At 43.4% G+C, this 18,803-nt stretch overlaps 1 protein-coding gene across 1 annotated transcript in view; it reads left to right on the top strand.

Moving 5' to 3' along the window:
• The first annotated feature begins 6,311 nt into the window (after positions 1–6,311).
• Syt9 (synaptotagmin 9) overlaps positions 6,312–18,803 on the top strand; it is a 169,128-nt gene continuing 156,636 nt past the window's right edge. The window contains exon 1 of the mRNA XM_041667247.1: positions 6,312–7,114. Within this exon, the coding sequence (XP_041523181.1) occupies positions 6,970–7,114 (145 nt within the window). The 5' untranslated portion in view covers positions 6,312–6,969. The remainder of the gene's footprint in view (positions 7,115–18,803) is intronic.

The raw sequence follows: 18,803 nt of genomic DNA, 5'->3' as shown, positions 1-18,803 counted from the left end.
AAACCATCAAGATGAAGTCTTAATTCTGAACATCTATGCTCCAAATACAAGAGCACCTACATATATAAAAGAAACATTACTAAAACTTAAATAGCACATTAAACCTCACACACTAACTGTGGGAAATTTCAGCTCTTCACGCTCACCAACAGACAGGTCTGTTAGATAGAAACTTCACAGACAAATATGAGAAATAATAGATGTCATGATTTAAAGAGACTCATTAGAAAACTTCACCCAAACACAGAACCACATGGAGCATTCTCTAAATTCAACCACATCCTGGTAAGAAAGCAAACCTCAACAGACACACAATAAAAATGGGAGCAACTGTTAAGGACTGGCCTAGATGAAATCACCTCTTACCAGGGTAGGGGTGTAGGAATTTTAGAAATATAAATAAAGAATATGAAGACACATAAAAAATAACAGAACAGATACCACAGAAAGTATCAGGAGGGCATTCCAGTGACTGAAAACCTAAAATTAAATCACCCACAGTTATTTTTCCACAGCTTTTATACCCAACATAAAAGGGGGTGGGGGAGAAGGTAACAAAGGCTTTATTAACATGATACAAAGGATAACTCACACACTCAATTGCTTTATCACTCTGAGACACCAAATCATTAGCATTTTGTTGTCTAGGTAGCCAAGGTGCACTAGATCCTTAAGACTACCCCTCCCCAGGTGACCTCATAGTTACAAAAGAAGAAGCAGAAGTACATTAGCATATCCTGACCATCTGTTATTTACTAGAATAAGCTATTTTAATGTGTTTAAAAAAAAACAAGCATTCATGTTCTCAGTTGGGATGTGCATCTATGCTTGTTGGTCATTTGAGCAATCTCCAAACTCTCTGACCTTTAGACAAGGTGGAAATGAGCCCATATATCATAGACAAGTAATCTTCTGTACCTTATCAGATCACTATGTCTTAAAGCTGGAATTCAACAATAGTACTAATTGGAGAAAGTCTACAAACTGATGGAAATTGAACAATGCTCAACTAAATCACTCCCAGATCAAGGAAGAAATAAAGAAAGAAAATCTTCCTAGTATTCAACGAAAATGAATACATAAAATATCCAAACCAATGGGACACTATGAAAGCAGTGCTAAGTGGAAGGCTCATAGAACGAAGTGCCTACATAAAGAAAATGGAGAAATCTCATACGAGTGACTTAACAGCACACTTGAAAACTCAAGAAAAAAAAGCAGACTCACTCGGGAGGAGTAGACAACAGGAAATAATCAAATTGAGGGCTGAAATCAATAAAATAGAAACAAAGAAAACAATACAAAGAATCAATGAAACGAAAAACTGGTTCTTCAAGAAAATCAACATGATAGACAAACCCTTACACAAACTAATCAAAAGGCAGAGAGAGAATATATAAATTAACAAATCAAAAATGAAAAAGGGGACATAACAACAGACACCGAGGAAAACCAAACAATCATTAGGTCATATTCGAACACCTGTACTCCACAACATTGGAAAACCTAAAAGAAATGGACGGTTTTATGGATAGGTATTACATACCAAAACTAAATCAATACCAGATAAACAATTTAAATAGACCTATAACCCCTAAGGAAATAGAAATCATCAAAAGTTACCCCCCTCCCCAAAAAAAAAGCCTGAGTCGGATTGTTTCAGCATAGAATTCTACCAGAACTTCAAAGAAGAGATAATTCCTATACTCCTCAAATTGTTCCACACAATAGAAAGAGAAGGCACATTGTCAAACTCTTTTTATGAGATTATAGCCACCATGATATCCAAACCACACAAAGACTCATCTAAGAAAGAAAATTACAGACCAATTTCCCTCATGAACATTGAAGCAAAAAATCAATAAAATATTGGCAAACTGAGTCCAAGAACACATCAAAAAAATCATCTACCATGATCAAGTTGGCTTCATCCTAGAGATGCAGGGATGGTGCAACATATGAAAGTCTGTCAATGTTATCTATCTATCTATCTATCTATCTATCTATATTTTATATCTATATGGATAAACTGAAAGAAAAACCATATGGTCATCTCATTAGAAGCTGAAAAGTTTTTGACAAAGTCCAGTACCCCTTTATGATAAAGGTGTTGGAGAGCTCAGGATACAAGGAACACATCTAAACATAATAAAAGCAATAAACAGCAAGTCAAAAGCCATCATCAAATTAAATGGAAAGAAACTCAAGGAGATTCCACTAAAATCAGTAACAAGACAAGGCTATCCACTCTCTATAAAAGTTCTAACTAGAACAAAAAGACAGCAAAAGGAGATCAAGGGGATACAAATCAGAAAGGAAGAAGTCAAACTTTCACTATTCGCAGATGATATGAGAGTATATATAAGTGACCCAAAAAATTCTGCTAGGAAACTCCCACAGCTGAAAAACACCTTAAGTAATGTGGCAGGATACAAGATAAACTCAAGAAAATCATTAGCCCTACTATATACAAATGATAAAAGGGCTGAAAATGAAATGAAACATCAACCTTTACAATAGCCTCAAATAACATAAAATATCGGGGTGTAATACTAATCAAAGAAGTGAAAGACTTGTACAATAAGACTTTCACCATAATAAAAATGGCAATCTTATCAAAAGCAATGTACAGATTCAATGCAATGCCCATCAAAATCCCAGCATAAGTTTTCACAGACCTTAAAAGAACAACACTCAACTTCATATGAAAAAATCAAAAACGCAGGATAGTCAAAACAATCTTGTACAATAAAGGAACATCTGGAGGCATCACCATCCCTGACATCAAGCTCTATTAAAAGCTACAGTAATGAAAACAACTTGGTATTGGCATAAAAACAGACAAGTTGACCAATGGGATTGAACTGAAAATCCTGTTATTAATCCACATACTTATGAACACCTGATTTTTGACAAAGAAGCTAAAATTATACAATGGAAAAAAGAAAGCATCTTCAACAAATAGTCCTGGCATGACTTGATGTCAACATGTAGAAGAAGGCAAATAGATCCATATCTATCCCCATGCACAAAACTCAAGCCCAAATGTATTAAAGACCTCAATATCAATCTGACCACATTGAACCTTATAGAAGAGAAAGTGGGAAGTAGCTTTTAATGAATTGGCACAGGACACCACTTTTTAAATATAACCCCAGTAGCACAGACACTGAGAGCAACAATTAATAAAGGGGACCTCCTGAAACGGAGAGTTTCTTTAAGGCAAAGGACACAGTCAGTAAGACAAAATGGCAGCCTACAGATTGAGAAAAGCTCTTCACCAACCCCACGTTGGACAGAGGACTGATCTCCAAAATACATTAAGAACTCAAGCAACTAGACATCAAAATACCAAATAATCCAATTAAAATATGGGGTAAAGATCTAAATAGAGGATTCTCAATAGAAAAATCTCAAAGTGGCTGAAAGGCACTCAAAGAATTGCTCAACATCCTTAGCCACCAGGGAAATGCAAATCAAAACGACTCTGAGATCTCATCTGAAACCAGTAAGAATGGCTAAGATAAAAAACCACCAATGATAGCTTATGATGGAGAGGATGCAGAATAAGGGTGGCACTCCTCCATTGCGGGAAATCAGTATGGCGGTTTCTCAGAAAATTGGGAATCAATCTACCTCAAACCCAGCAATACCACTCTTAGGCATATACCCAAAGTATGCACACTCATATCACAAGAATATTTGCTCAACCGTGTTCATAGAAGCATCATTCATAATAGCCAGAAACTTGAAATAACTTAGATGTCCCTCAACCGGATAAAGAAATGAATAAAGAAAATTTGGTATATTTACACAGTGGAATACTACTCAGCAGTACTGCTCTATGTAAAAAAAAAAAAAGACATATTGAAATTTGCATGAAAATGGACAGAACTAGAAAAAAAAACCCATCCTAGGTAAGGTATCCCACATCCAGAAAGATAAACATAGTATGTATTTACTCATAAGTAGATATTAGATGTAAAGCAAAGAATAACCAGCCTGTAGTCCACAGCCCCAGAGAAGCTAGGTAACAAGGAGAACCCTAAGAGAGACATACATGGAACTCCCTGGGACGGGGACATAGACAAGATCTTCTGAAAAATTTGGGAGCAAGCCAGGGCAGTGGGGTGGGCAGAAGGGGAAAGAGGACGGAGAAGGGGAAGGAAGAGAAGAACATGAGTAAACTGAACGGTCAGGATGTGGGAATTACAGAGAAGAAGAGCCATGAAAGAGATATCTTGATTGTGGGAGCCAATATGGGGGCTACCTTAAATTCCCAGCAATTCACAAGAATGACCCCAGCTAAGAACCTAAACAATAATGGAGAAGGTGCCTGAACTGGCCTTCCCCTGTAATCAGATTGATAACTACCTTAATTGTCATCATAGAACCTTCATCTAGAAACTGATGGAAGCTAAGCGCTGGGACAAGCTCCCAGAGGCCAGTGGAAGAGAGGAGGAGTGATAATATGAGCAAAGGGGTCATGACTATGATGGAGGTACTCACCCAAACTAATGGGAGCTCACTGACTCCAGCCGGACAGCAGAAAACCAGCATAGGACCAAACTCGTCCCCCTGAATGTGGGTGACAGTTATGTGGTTTGGGCAATCTGTGGGGCCACTGGCAGTGGGACCAGGATTTACCCCTAAAGCTTTTTGGAACCCATTCTTTTTGGAGAGATACCTTGCTCAGTCTCAATATAGAGAAGAGAGCCTTCATCCTGCCTCAAAGTGATGTATTAGACTTTGTTGACGCCCCATGGGAAACTTTTCCCTCTTTGAGGAGTGGATGGGGAGTGGAGTGAGGTGAAAGTGGAGGGAGCAGGAGGAGGGGAAGGAGTGGGAACTGGGAGAGGTATGTAAACTGAGAAAAGATCGTTTTAAAAAAAATAAATTAAAATAAAAGAGTTGCATTGCTACTGTCTTTAACACACACCTCACCTGTTTACACACAATCCTCCAGTCTGTCACCTCCACTATCTCATCTCCCCCACCCTCTGCCTCCCATCCCAAGTGTTCCTTTCTTTGGAAGAGGAGCACCTGCTCAGTCTTTCCCAGGGCTTCTGTCTCAGTTGGTTTTCTTTCTCACGATGTGGTTTTGTCCTAGGTGTTGTTTCTTTGAGACATGTGTAGCCCAGGCTACTTCAAAATCATTTTGCAGTCAAGGAAGACCTTGAACTTCTGATCTTCCTCTTCCGTCTGAGTGCTGGGATTATAGGCATGTGCCACTATGCTGGGTGTATTTGGTACTGGGGATTTGAGCATGGTAGGCAAGCAAGCACTCTACCAATTGGTCTGCATCCCAGCCCTATCCCTTATTTTTAACCAAAAAGTTTTAAAAGTGGAAAAAATAAAATACAAAATAAGAAAAATAGAAGAGTCTACCTGCCTCTTCACTGCTCTTTGGAGTTACATTTATATATCCACAACTGTCTGTTCTCTATTACTCCAATATAAACTCCACAAAGCCTAGCAACACTCACCACAAAACTTCAGATTTTGTGTACTGAGTAAATATTCTTAGGGACCCTATATTACCTCTGGGGCAAAAGATTTTCTATGAGACATTCTTAGAGACAGCACAACCTTATGGATAAGAGTGCTAGTTAACTGTTCTAGAATGAAGTTTGACATCAGGGTTATCTAACTATGAAAGAGGGGTGTGTGGGGAGAAAGAGGAAAACAGAAGGGGAGAGGGGGAGGACAGTCAAGGAGAGAGGGAGAGAGTCTAGTCCCTTATTAGGAACTTGGGCAAGTAGCACCTTTCTGAGTTTGCTTTTTCAGTGGCAACGTGGGTAATACACACACACACACACACACACACACACACACACGTTCAAGGCTATCTAGAGAATTAAATAAAATTATACAAAAGGCTGTGGCACAGTTCCTTGTGCGCACAAACAAGCTCAATAATTCGTGGTTATTTCTGGGCTTAGTGCCTAAAAAACTGAAGAGATGGGTAGATGAAAGGTGATCGAGGTCTTCGCAAACATCCACAAATTCTGGATCCACTGTCTCCTGTGCTAAGGAAACGCTGGCAACCTTTGCCTTTCCAATCAGCTGCTTAGAAAACCAATCAGGACCTGTGAAGCTCCAGGTAAGCCTCAGCGTCTTTCCCTGGGGTAAAGCATCTGCTGCTCTCAGTTCTGATCAGCGCCTCCACCTTCTCCAAATAACCACCGTGCTGTACATCCATTCTTTGTTGGCAAATCTTGGCTCCAAACCTCGCACTTGGGCACGTGATGTCCTTAGGCCCGCGGTTTATGCTTAGACCGCGCTTTCCAAGTTCGAAGAAGGTACTGATATACTGGCGGGTATGGTCCACCTCCCAGCCTTAGCTTCATTCACCAGAAAATGTGCCTCGGTCCCACGCGGGGCTCCAGAGGTGCGGGGTTGGGGGTGGGATCGCGGGATGTTAGGTTTGCATCTGGGCGGAGGAATGGGGTGCCAGGAGGTGCTGGTACGCGAACCAGCTTGCCATCCCTGAATCTGGGCACCGCCATTCGGAACCTGGAGTCCCAAGCGAGTCAGGCGATCCTCCGGCAACAAACAAGCGCCTACGTCTCCGTCCACCGCTCCCCCCGCCCCCGGTGCGTCTGCTTGGAGGCCGCAGCGAGCCCCGCCCGCAGCTCGCACCCCTGACCCGGCCCCGCCCCCGGCGGCTGCGAGTAGCGGGCGGAGCGCGGGAGAGGCGCGCTGGGCTTTGGATGCGCCGCCTCCCTTCAGCTCCGGGGGAGGGACGAGGGGCCGCGCGGGAGACGGAGAAAGCCCGAGCGAGCGACTAGCGGACCTCTGCATGCAACCGGTGGGAGGCCGGCCGGGCTGGCGCTGCGGCTCGGGCTGGAAGCGCGGACCGGCCGGCGGCGGCGGCGGCGGCGGCGGCGGCGGAGGCTCTGAGCTGGCAGGCGGAGGGCTTTCTCCCGCGCCCGCCTGCCCGGCGCGGTCCGAGGATGCGGGGGGGCGATGCCCGGGGCCAGGGACGCGCTCTGTCACCAGGCGCTGCAGCTGCTGGCCGAGCTCTGTGCCCGAGGGGCCCTGGAGCACGACAGCTGCCAAGATTTCATCTACCACCTGCGGGACCGTGCTAGACCCCGGCTCCGAGACCCAGGTAAGCGGCGCCGCCGGGCGCGACCCGAGGGCCCTGGGATGAGGACTTGGGGCCGCGCCAGGGCCTGAGCCAGGAGAGCCACACAGACTGGAGGAGAGCAGGGGGTGATCCTTGAGCCCAAGGAGCTCTCCAAAAGCAGCGCACCGTGGCCTGACGCTAGAACTGGACGGAGGCTGCTGAGCGGAAGCCGAGCCGGGTGGGCTGGGGCATGCTTGTAGGAACCACGCCCGCCACCTGCGCTTGGCTCCTGGGGGCAGCTCCTTAGCTTAGAGCTGTGCCTACCACATTACCAGCTGGCTCCAGGAGATAAGGGAGGCCGCGGAGGCCTCGGAGCTGGGAAAGGAATCGAAGAACCCAGGTAACTCTCGGAAGTTGGGAGCCAGGCTGCAACTGATTCCCACCCAGAGCTGCATAGCCTGAGTGCCCAGTTCCTCTCCTGCTCTGGGGTGAGAAGGGAAAGACCAAACTGTGCTTGGGGCAGGGCCCTGAAGCCACACGTCTAAGGTAGCTGGGCCTGAACCCTATTGCTGCATGTCACAAGGTGTGCAGGCACAGAGAGGCCTTAGTTTCCAATTTGTCCCGCTGCAGGCATACTAGACTGGTGGGCTTGCTGGTGGTGTCCTATGCAGTTGGCAGTTGTCCTAGTTAGAGTTGGCAGGATCCTAACTTTGAAAAGTTCATTTACTTTGGCATTTGACCAATTACGATTAGAATAAGGCGTTTTATTTGAGCAGTTTGCTTTTCCCCACTGCCCTGGGTCCCACTGTCTTCTCATTCATCACCGGTCTCCAGAAGATGCGTTCTTTTACAATGCTGCCTGAGCACCTTCTCAGCTGGAGGACTCAAATTCTCATATGTGTTTTTTCCCCAGTGTAAGTGTTTTAAATTTTAAAAGGCATATTGTGGTTGGGTTGTTCAAAATGGGATGAGAGTGATCTGTGCCTTGATGGTCACGTATGGAAACACTGCGATTCACTATTGCTGTGCAAACTATTAGGTGCAAGTATTTCTCAGTTTACACCAGTTCGTTATATAAAATACATTTACCCAAAGGATACAGAAGTACTTGACTCTCAAAGCAGTTGACTTAAATAGCCTACCTTTAATAAGATATTCTAAATGTGTGTGGTGAAGGCAGGTGTTAAAAGGTTGTCACATTTTTCTGTATTTCTGTACTTTATTTCTCCTGCCCGTGGTTACATTAATAAGTTTCTCAAATGATCGCTAACGTTTTACTCCAAAGGGGAGAATGAAGTGGAGAAATACCGATTCCAGTGACTTCCTGGGAGGCTTGGCTGTCCGGTCTGTGTGTGGCTCCTCAGGGGCTGAGACTGTGCCTCTCAGTCCACAGACATGACTGGAAGTGCCTCACCTCACTAACAGGAGGGTGGGGTGTTGTGTGTGCATCAGGACCAAGCCCATTATTAACACACTTTTCCCAAAGCACATGTGAGTGCTGAAATCTGTGTTCCTGCCCTTGTGTGGTAGGTTTCCTTGTTATCTCAGACAAGCTGTCATCTTTGGCTGTACAAGAGAAGGGGAATGAAGCCCATATCTGAATTGGGGTATAAATGCCTCATCTTTTTTGGCCAATTCTCTGCCTCTTTCCTTTACTGCAGGGGCTGCTTCCCATGTGTTCAGGTTCCCCCAGTTCCCACACTGGGTGGGCCTGGAGGAACAGTCCCAAGGAATACTCCTCACAAGAGGAATTCTGGCTCCTTGGCTGGGAAATTGCTTTTCTGAAAGACTGCCTTGCTGCTCACTGACTTCCTGAAAGCAGTGTTCTGCTTAAACTGGGGCACATGGCTTAGAGACAGCTCCTGCCCCTCTGGCTCCTTCCATCATGTCCGGAAGTAGCCTGAGCACGGGACAGGAGAGGAGCCCTGCGAGTGAAAGGTCGGAGGAAATACAGCTGAAGATGGCACTCTCTCCTTCAAGGCACTTCTGCTCAGTCCAGATCTCCCTGTCTCCCTCCCTTCCTCACCTTGCTCACAGTAATTCCTACATACAGCACATGGATTTATGTCCATTCATCTGAAGCTGTTTGTCCAAGCCAAGAGTGCCCTTAATCTCTGAGCCGTATAAGCTGAGTGACTGGAGAGGCCACACTGCACGATGCTAAATGAACATTCCCCTGCTATTGGATAATGTGACCCAGAACATCCATGTACAGCTGCCCTGATGGTCCCCAGAGAGTCCTTTGTGTAACTGGGTGACTTCCTGTTCTGTGAAGGAATCCACCTGAATGCCATGTTCCTGCCTTGTCTGCCTATACCTATCCATGCTTCCCCATGGAAGCTGTTTTCTTAAGCTCCATCCAAGATTTCAGTTATAAAAGGAGAAAACAAGTAATTTTGTATCTAGGGTGTTTTTTCCCTTTTACTGAGAAGGGGTAAGGCTGGGTCCTTACTTGAGTTAACAGGAAGAGGCTATGGAAAGGTTCTGAGGCAGGAGCATTGTGGCTATGATTCAGAGAACACTGACTTCAAGGGTGGCAGGAGGTGAAGCGTGGTCAAGGATTGGATGGGTCAGATCATGTAGGGTCTTGTAAGCTCTTAGAAGGACCTTGCTTTTTACTCTGAATGAGATATGAACATTAGAAGTTGTTAGAGAAAGTGGCAGCCAGACTGCCATGCAGGGTGAAGACGCAAGGATGTGTCAGTGGTCTGTTTCAGAAATGCAGGAAGAGGTGCAAGCTCAGCATGGTCTTAATGGAGCCACTGAGATGTAACGGTTATGGACCACTTTGAAGGAACCACCACTAATATTTGTTGACGGGGGAATCAGGAGGATGAAAAGAGCTGAGGAGGAGTTGCAGGCCTTCTGCCAGAGCAGCAGGTTTCAGGAAGAGGCTTGGAGTAGGGAGGGAAAGCAGGGAGGTTCTCTTTGTGCGGAACTGACAATGCCGTGCATCTTTAGTTAGCCGAGCTGTCCTGCAGCTGATGGTTTTCCTTTGAAGGGAATTGAAAACTCTTCTGAGCTTCTCCTCATTCGGCTGTTGTTGTCACACTGGGGAATCGAACCCAGAGCGTCTTCTGCACCGCTGAGCTACACCCCCAGCCTTCACTGATCTTGAATGTCTCATTCTTATTCTCCATTCTCCATTTCTGACTGTTAGGAGGGAAGACATCGGAACTCTGTGCCCATTGTTTCTACAGCTAGAAAAGACAGGGTGCTGGGATGCACTTCCTAGTTTCAAACGTTATGATTCTCCTGTCTCTGCTCGGTAGGACCCTGATGGGACTTCAAGGATGCCTCGTGTAGGTCAGTTCCCCAGGTCCTCCTAACAGTCTTCTGAGATGCTGCTGCTCAAAGCAGCTGTCTTGTGCCAGGAGCGTCTGGGTCCTTGTAAGACACCCCAGATCCCAGGCCTTCTCCACACCTGCTCAAGCTGCACCTTTGCTTTTGCAGGATCCCCAATTCGAGTTCAAGAAGGATGGTCAGGATGATTGGCCTGTATAGGGAAAGTGAAAGCAGAAACTTACACTAGCCCATGGCCATGCTCTTCACCTACAGAAAGAGTTAGGCTTAAGTCAAAGTAGCATGTTAATCAGTCATGTCACATTTACAGTTGTCCCTCAGTATCTGAAGAACATTGGTCCAGGGTTCCCATAGGGCTAAAATCTGAGGACGTTCAGCTGTCGTACAAAATGATGTATGCTCACTCTCCCATGAACTCTGAGTAACCTGTGGGTTTTGGTACCTAAGAAAGTAAATGGCATGTCAGTTGTTACTGTATTGTTTACAAACTAATGGAAAGAAAAAAGTCTGTCCGTGGTCAATACGGGTACACCCCTCCCCTGAACATTTTTGATATACAGTCGTTTAAATCCATGGATGTGGAGACCTTTAACACAGAGAGCTGACCGAACTCCGAACTCAGAAGTGATTGTCAGTGGCGATTTCTTAACTACTTTTCTGACAGCCATCCTTAGACCTGCTTTCTCTATTCTGAAAGTGTATAGTGGATTAAATCCCCCAGTGTAGGTTAAATTGTGTGGATTAGAGACACTTTACTATTTTGGTTATGAATTCTTTATCCAATATCAGTTTTCCATTCCTGTTCCACTGTCATGTTCTGGAGGATTTCCTGCATATTTCCATCATCTGTACCAAAGAAAGACCTAGAAAATGTTTTTGTACTAGCTCAGGTATGAAGCAGAGCTTCTATGTCATATTATCAGTGACCATTGGTAGCTAGAGAAGTGAGATCAAGAGTTCAAGGCCAGCCTCAGCTTTGTTATCAATTTGAGGCCAGGCTGGGCTACGTGAGATCCTGTCTCTGGGCCAGAGAATGTAGCACTTTCACTGATAAAATCTGATATTGAATTATAGTGAAATCTCTTATCAGAAGATACGTGTGGAAAATAATAATTAAATATAGTTTTAAGGGAAAATCTTTGTAACCGTTGTGAATAAAAATTACCCTTAATTCAAACCTTCCAAACTAGTAAAAACAATCATTCTTAAAATACTGGTTTATTTTTTTGGGGGGGGGATAGTTTTTGGTGTGATTATGCGCAGTGGGATTAATTTTTAAAGGTTAATGTTAATTGTAATGGGGCAATAACCTTCCAAGGAGTGAGTGGCATTGGATGTACAGTATGTGAAGGTCTCATTTGCATTTACTTCAGTGACATTTTAGGGTTTCGTCATAAATATTTTATTTAAACAAGTGTGTTTTCATCTCTGTGGGATTCCTCTACATGGACCAGTGAGTGGTTTAGTCACGAGGTAATTATCAAGAGAGAAAAACAAAAGCAAAGCCTGCTGCAGGCACCACAGGCAGGCCCCTGACCAGGTGCCCCTTTCAGAATAAACAATCAAAGGCACAGACTTTTTGATGTGGGCCAGGGTGTGGCAGAAGAATGAAAGAATGAAGCTCATCATGGAGAACGTCCCCTAAATTTCCCTCCTCCCTCACTCCTTCTCTCTCTCTCTCTCTCTCTCTCTCTCTCTCTCTCTCTCTCTGTGTGTGTGTGTGTGTGTGTGTGTGAGTGTGTGCATATGTCTGTGTAACACAGGTGATATCACTGGAAGGCATGCTGGCATTTCTGTATGGGCGTGCTGGGTTCCCATGTGGTTGGCTTAGAAGAAATATACTCTCATTTTTTCATCAAGCGACCAAGTTCAGAACTCAGGCTGCATTAAAGGGCCTAAGTCAGGAGGGCAATCACACTGCAAGAGGTTAAGTGTGGCGTGTGGATTGCTGCATTCTAAATGAAGTCACAACTTGTGCAGAAGTTTTCCCCACGGGGTTGATCTTTCTGGGATCACTCACTGTGTATCATGATGTTTTTCTTATATTTCATTTATTTATTCGTTTTGAGGGGGATCTTAATGTGTAACTGATCAGGACTGACTTTGAAGTGATGCTCCTGCACTGCCTCCTAGGTGATAAGATTATAAGCAAGCACCATTGTCAATGTTTCTACATTTGTCTTTGTGTATTTCCTTAGTTGACTCTAGGAATATGGCTTCACAACCATGCAAGAACAGAGAACCAGACTTTGAAGGTGTCTTTAAAAGCCTTTATGCAACCCAGTTCATAGATTTTTATCACAATTTGTTGTGCATGGTATTGGAGATGGAATCAGGTCCTTATGCCTTGCAGACAAACTATTGGTAAACAGGGCTGTATCTCTATACAAAAGGAGATTTATTTATTTGTTTGTTTATCTGTATATATTCCAAGACTGTTGTAGGTATCTCGATTAGTGTTTCTCATGCTTGGATGTCTGTGTGAGGGTGCCAGATTCCCTGGAACTGCAGTTACAGAGAGTTGTGAGATGCCAATTGTAGGTGCTAGGAATTGAGCCTATTCAGGTCTTCTAGAAGAGCAACCAGTGTTCCTAAGCACTGAGGCATCTCTACAGTCTCCCCTTCCCCTTTTTGAGAGAGGGTCTCACTGTGTAGTTTTGGCCAGGTAGCTCTGAGGCTGACTTCAGACCTAGGATGATCCTCCTGCCTTAGCTTCCAAAGTGCTGATATTAAAGTATGTGTCACTATGCTTGCCTTACATCAAGTGTTGTGTATCAACATTAGTAGGACGGTACCTAAGGAACAACTTTTAAGAAAACATTTCTATGTTTATTATTCTCTCTCTCTCTCTCTCTCTCTCTCTCTCTCTCTCTCTCTCTCTCTCTGTGTGTGTGTGTGTGTGTGTGTGTGTGCATACATGAGTTTATGTACAATGCACACATACAAGGACCCTTGGATGCTAGAAGAGAGTGTTGGACCCTCTGGAACTGGGGATACAGAGAGAGATGAGTCACCATGTAGGTGCTGGGTCTTTTGCAAGAGCAATAAGCATTAAATGCCAAGCCAGAATAAAGAAGAAAACAAAACAAACAAAAAGCCAACACCCAAGGAAAATGGTGTGCTAAAATGGACCGAACAAGAGCTTTAGAGTCAGAAACTTTTCCTGTACCTGGTAGTTTTAGTAACCTTGGACAAAATATTTCAACTTCTTATTCATTGCTGAAATGGAATGGTCTGTTAAGACAACTCCATGCTCAGAATAAATGCTCAGGCTGTGGTTTCCCTGCCTGGTTCTCTTTCAGTGGTGGTCCAGGGACAGGCCTGATTTGTTTTTTTCTATTTGAACTCTCTTGCAGGCAGTGTTTCTGTTCTACTCTTTTGTAAGCATAGCATCTTCTCACTTTCTTTCTTTCTTTTCTTTTGTTTTTTTTTTTTTTTTTTTTTTTTAGCTATAGGCCTCTGAGAAAGTTTCTTCACCTCTATATCCTTGTTTTCTCATTGATAAAATGGATTGCTAATGTTTTGGCTCTCATTAAAGGAGCCAAGTAAAGTTGTGAATGCCATTTCAATTTAAATTTGAGATAAACATGTAATATTGTATGGGGCATACTTAACAAAGTAGTTAGCTGTTGCTTTTTCGAAATTCAATTTGAATTTGTCGTCCTATATTTTCATTTGATTAGGTTGGCAAGCAAACTCAGTATATCGTAATTTATATCAAATACTTATATAATAAATGCAGAGGAACCCTTAGCCATTGTTTCTATGATTATTGTCCAGTTATAATTATCATTGTTGTTGTGATTGCTGTATATATATTCCAAAGAATGAATATAATTCTTTTGGACATCTTAGCTTCTAATTTTACTGTCCCTCTTTTCCTTCTTCCTTTCTGTCTTCTTGTTGTGTTGTTGTTAGTCTTTGTCTTTTGAGACAGAGTCTCACTGTGTAACCCAGGCTAACCTCAAATTCACTCTATCTCAGGCTAGCCTTTAACTCCTGGTAACCCTCCTGTCTCCCCTCCAGAATGCTGGGATTAGCGATATGTGTCAGCATGCCCAGTGGTGCTTCTGTATTCTTTTCTAGTATGATAATAACTTCTATCTATACTCTTTTGAGGAGTTCTTGAAATAATAATGAGCTTAAATTGATTTCTACTGGTCCTGTGTCATTTAGTCCTGTTACATATCAGCCATAGATTCATTCTGAATGGGAGACACATGAGCAGAAGCATGCTGATTCAGTAGGCTTGAAGTGGCTACCTGGTGATTTTAATCTGTAGTTTGTTCTTGGTAGAACTGAGTGTTTGGACTATGTTAGACCTGGCTAAGCATGTTCTCCCAGATGAATTTTCTGTTTATTCTTGACAATGTGCATTTGAGTGTTGTTGGCTTTTGTTTTGTTAGAGAATCTTAATGCTTTTCTTACAAATTTGCGTTTATTAACATGTAAAGTTCAATCAAATTAGCTCATAGAGGGAGCACTGTATATTGACTTAATTAATTCAGATTGTCTGACTATAATCAATCCATTGTACTGTGCATCCATTTTTATCTTTGTATGTGTGTAGGCACATGCAAGTATGATATATGTGTGCATGTTTATGTATTTGAGATCAGGCACACACGTGAAAGTCAGGATAACCTTGGTGTCTGTTCTTGCCTTCTACTTCGCTTGAGACAGGGTCTCTTTTTGTTCAGTACTTTACATTTTACAGACACATACTACCACAGGAGGTTTTACATAGACTCTGGGGATTCGAACTCAGGTACTCATATGGCAAGTACTTTATCCACTAAACTATCTCCTTAGCTACTTTTTAATTTCTTTTGGGACAGGATATCCTGCAAGCCCAGCTGGCCTTGAGCTTACTCTATTACTGAGAATGACCTTATGCTCCCTGCCCTCTTGCCACCATTATAACGCTCTTCCAGTGCTAAGTAGTGCTTTCACTTATATGATTATGAAAGGATTATGTAATTCATCTGTGACTTCACCCCATTTCACCCTTATGTCATGTGACCTTTATGTTAGCCACACTGATATGATCACTCTTTCCTGATGAAAATTATGTTCAGAAACATTCATTGAGTACCTCCTAAGTGCCATGTACCAGGTTAGCCATGAGTAATTAAAAGGCACATTAGACAAGTTTACTGCCCCTATGGAACTGAGATAGAATAATAACTGCAATTAATAAAATCAAGGCAGGAAGGGAGCCATGCACTGAATACAGTGCAGGGAAAGGGAAGTAATGAGCTGGCATGAGTGGGTCTTTAAAGACTTCCTAGAGCAGTCTATGTATGGTGGGGGATTTCTAGGAAATTTCAAACTCATAACACAGGAGAGAATAGATCCTTTGTAATAGTAAGTGCAGTGCATGTTGGGAAGGCTGAGAGGTGAGACTGTTGTCCTTAGTCCTGGTCTACCATGGAAGTCCTTGTGGGCCATTGTCAGAATCCAAAGAGGCCAGAGCTAGGGGGGCTTGGGCACTGAGAGGCAACCTGAAAATACTTGGACCTGCTCTGAGTCCAGAGGATCTATTCTCAGCAGAGTGAGGCGGGAAGTTTTCAGGCAGGGGGAATTCTGTAGCGTAGCTTTTTAAGTCCTCTCTGTCCTCTTGGGAGACATGTTCTGGTTGTCAGTTTCTTCTTCTCCAAGGTAAGGTTCTGACAGATAGGAAATCTTCTGCTAAATGATTCCAATTTTAGATTCCCAGTCATGTCCCTCTGAAATGCAAGTATAATTACCTCATATAGTTGTAAAACCTGCCTTTAGCAGGCTTTGACATCTGGTTCCAACATCTGGATTCCAGATATAATTTCCAGCGATGCCAACAGTGGCATCTTGCTACCTTGCCTAGTTATTCAACAATGAAAAGGCTGCAAGTTCAGATGCACTACAGTCACCCGGGCCATGGATGAGCATGGATGAGCACAGTCTGTTTTCTCTGTGTCAGCGGCACCCAGGAGGGGGTGAGCATGGAGGCCTGGCCAGGACCCACAAATCCATGCTGTGGAGATGATTATTCTCCTCTACATGGGAACTCTAGGAAGAGGCGCTTTTGAAACAGTAGAATCGAATACCTACAGGTAACAGCTATCTCCTTTTCCTCTCTGTACTTTGCCTCCACAAAAACTTTGCTTTCAACACTTAAAGGACATGCCTAGTTGCAGAACACATTTCAGGCTGCATACATCATAGCAGTCAGACCCACCGAGGGGCTTTCACCTAAAGACTGGCATGAAAAGATGTACTTCTGTTTTTGTTGTTTCGGGTTCACCTTGAGATAGGCTCTTGCAGTGTATGCCATGTTGGCCTTGAACTCATTTCTATCTTCTTGCCTCATCCACCTGAATGCAGGGATCACAGGAATGTGCTGCCATGCCCAGTTCAGATTCACCACGTAATTAGATTATTCTGGAATCAGGATGAAGGTTCAGTATAGAGGTTATTAAGGGTTTTGTTCATCTGTTCATCCCATTTATTGAGTTTCTTCTGTGTGTCAGGTGCTGTTGCAGGTGCAGTCACCTGTCAGTGATGGGGAAATGGTTTGAAAAGTGCAGAGTTAGGCAGTTTCATTGTTTTGTAAACACAGAGTAGATTCATATAAGTCTAATGGTATAGACTAGTCTGTTACCATGATCTCAGTGCAGTCAAGAGACAAGAGTTTTTCTCTTCATTTTAACAATATGATACTATCATATATGTAGTCTGTTATTGACCAAAATGTCATGCATCCTTATGACCACATACAATGGAGAGATGTTTAGATATTGTACACAGATGCATGTAGTTATATATACAGTAAAAGCATGCAAACACAAAACAGTTTTCCCTCATGGGACATGCGTTATTTGTGGGAATTATTACATATAAATCAATTACAGGGTATGTTAGGTATTACTCTGTGCTAAGGAGAAATAAAAAAAATGGAAAGAGTATAATTTGCTTATGAGTCAGGATCACAGGGAGTGTGGGAATAAGATACATGCATCAAGCGAAAGAGCATTCAGGCAGGGGAATGACAGGTACAAAGGTTCTGCTGCAGGAGCATGCCTAGCATGTCCAGGTGTCAGCCAGGAGTCAGTGGGGTCATAGTGACAGGCAAGGAGGAGGGCAGCAGTGAGTGAGGGCAGAAAGATCATGACAGTTAGAGTATAGGCTCTAGGAACCATTAGGGCTTAGTATGTAGCTCGGTTAATAGGCAGCTCACAGAGCTCTGGGGATTAATAAACTACATAAAGTAGTGCATGCCTATGATCCTAGCACTGAGGTGGTAGAAGCAGAAGGATTTGAAGGTCAAGGTCATCCTCAGCTATATAGCAAATTCAAGGCCTGCATGGGCTACATGAGACCCTTTCTGAAAAGAAGAACAGACATTGGAGAACTAGCTGCCGGAGAGAGACCTGAGAGACAGATGTATGTGTGTTAGACTGGAGAGCTCACAGCTCTTAGGTGATAGGGATAATCTGGTGTAGGAAGTAACAGTTCCTTATGGCAGACAAAGATGAAGGACTGCTGGGCTGACATCTTATGTTGACATATGGATGTACTTCCCAGGAGTCCCAGAAAAGGTCTAGATAGCAGAAACATATTTAGATGCCTAAGCAACAAGGGCAAATTTACAGCCAAGTGATTAGATGGGAGTACTGTATTAGTCTGTTAATCCCTTCAAACAAAATTGCTCTGGGTGGGGAGGAAGACTGCAAACACCAAACATCTATGTTTTGTAGTTTTGGAGACTACGAAATCCAATTCAGTCTTAGGTGTTAGTACCACCTGAGGCCCTGCTCCTCATAGATAGCTCCTCTTTGTGTACTCACATGGTAGAGGGACCATACATTCTCTTAGGCCTCAATCCATCAATTGATTGATTGAGACAGATTCTTATGTGTCTTAGGCTAACCTCAGCCTTGCTATGTAGGTAAAGATGACTTTGACTCTCAATTGTCCTGCCTCTTCTTCCTGAGTGTGGGAATTATGGGCATGTGTCACCATGCCCAGTTGGTCATGGCATTCTTCACAAGCGGCTCTACTCCTATCTGTGTGTGCTCTACCTTGGTTTTTATCTTTGGCAGTAGTGGGAAGAATTAAACCGTGGCCTTGTAATACTAGGCAAGTACTCATCCACTGCACTACACCGCCAGCCTTCCATCCTTATTTTCTGATCTTCTCCTAAAAGTCTCCACTTCTTATTTTATTATTATTCATTCATTTATTTCATTTTTGAGACAGGTTTTTTTTTTCTTCTATGTAACAGTCATGGCTGTCCTGGAACTCACTTTGTAGACCAGGCTGGCTTTGAATTCACAGAGAATCACCTGCCTCTGCCTTCTGCTTCCTGGGATTAAAGGTGGGCTCCATCACCACCTGCCAAGTCCTCTTTGCTTAATGTTGTCACTTGGTGATTAGGTTTCAATGTGTA

The sequence above is a fragment of the Microtus oregoni genome, unplaced genomic scaffold, assembly GCF_018167655.1.
Source record: "Microtus oregoni isolate MIOR12 unplaced genomic scaffold, Mior012 000016F_ref0000370, whole genome shotgun sequence".
NCBI classification, from domain to species: domain Eukaryota; kingdom Metazoa; phylum Chordata; class Mammalia; order Rodentia; family Cricetidae; genus Microtus; species Microtus oregoni.
This window is presented reverse-complemented; position numbering and strand designations above follow the sequence as displayed.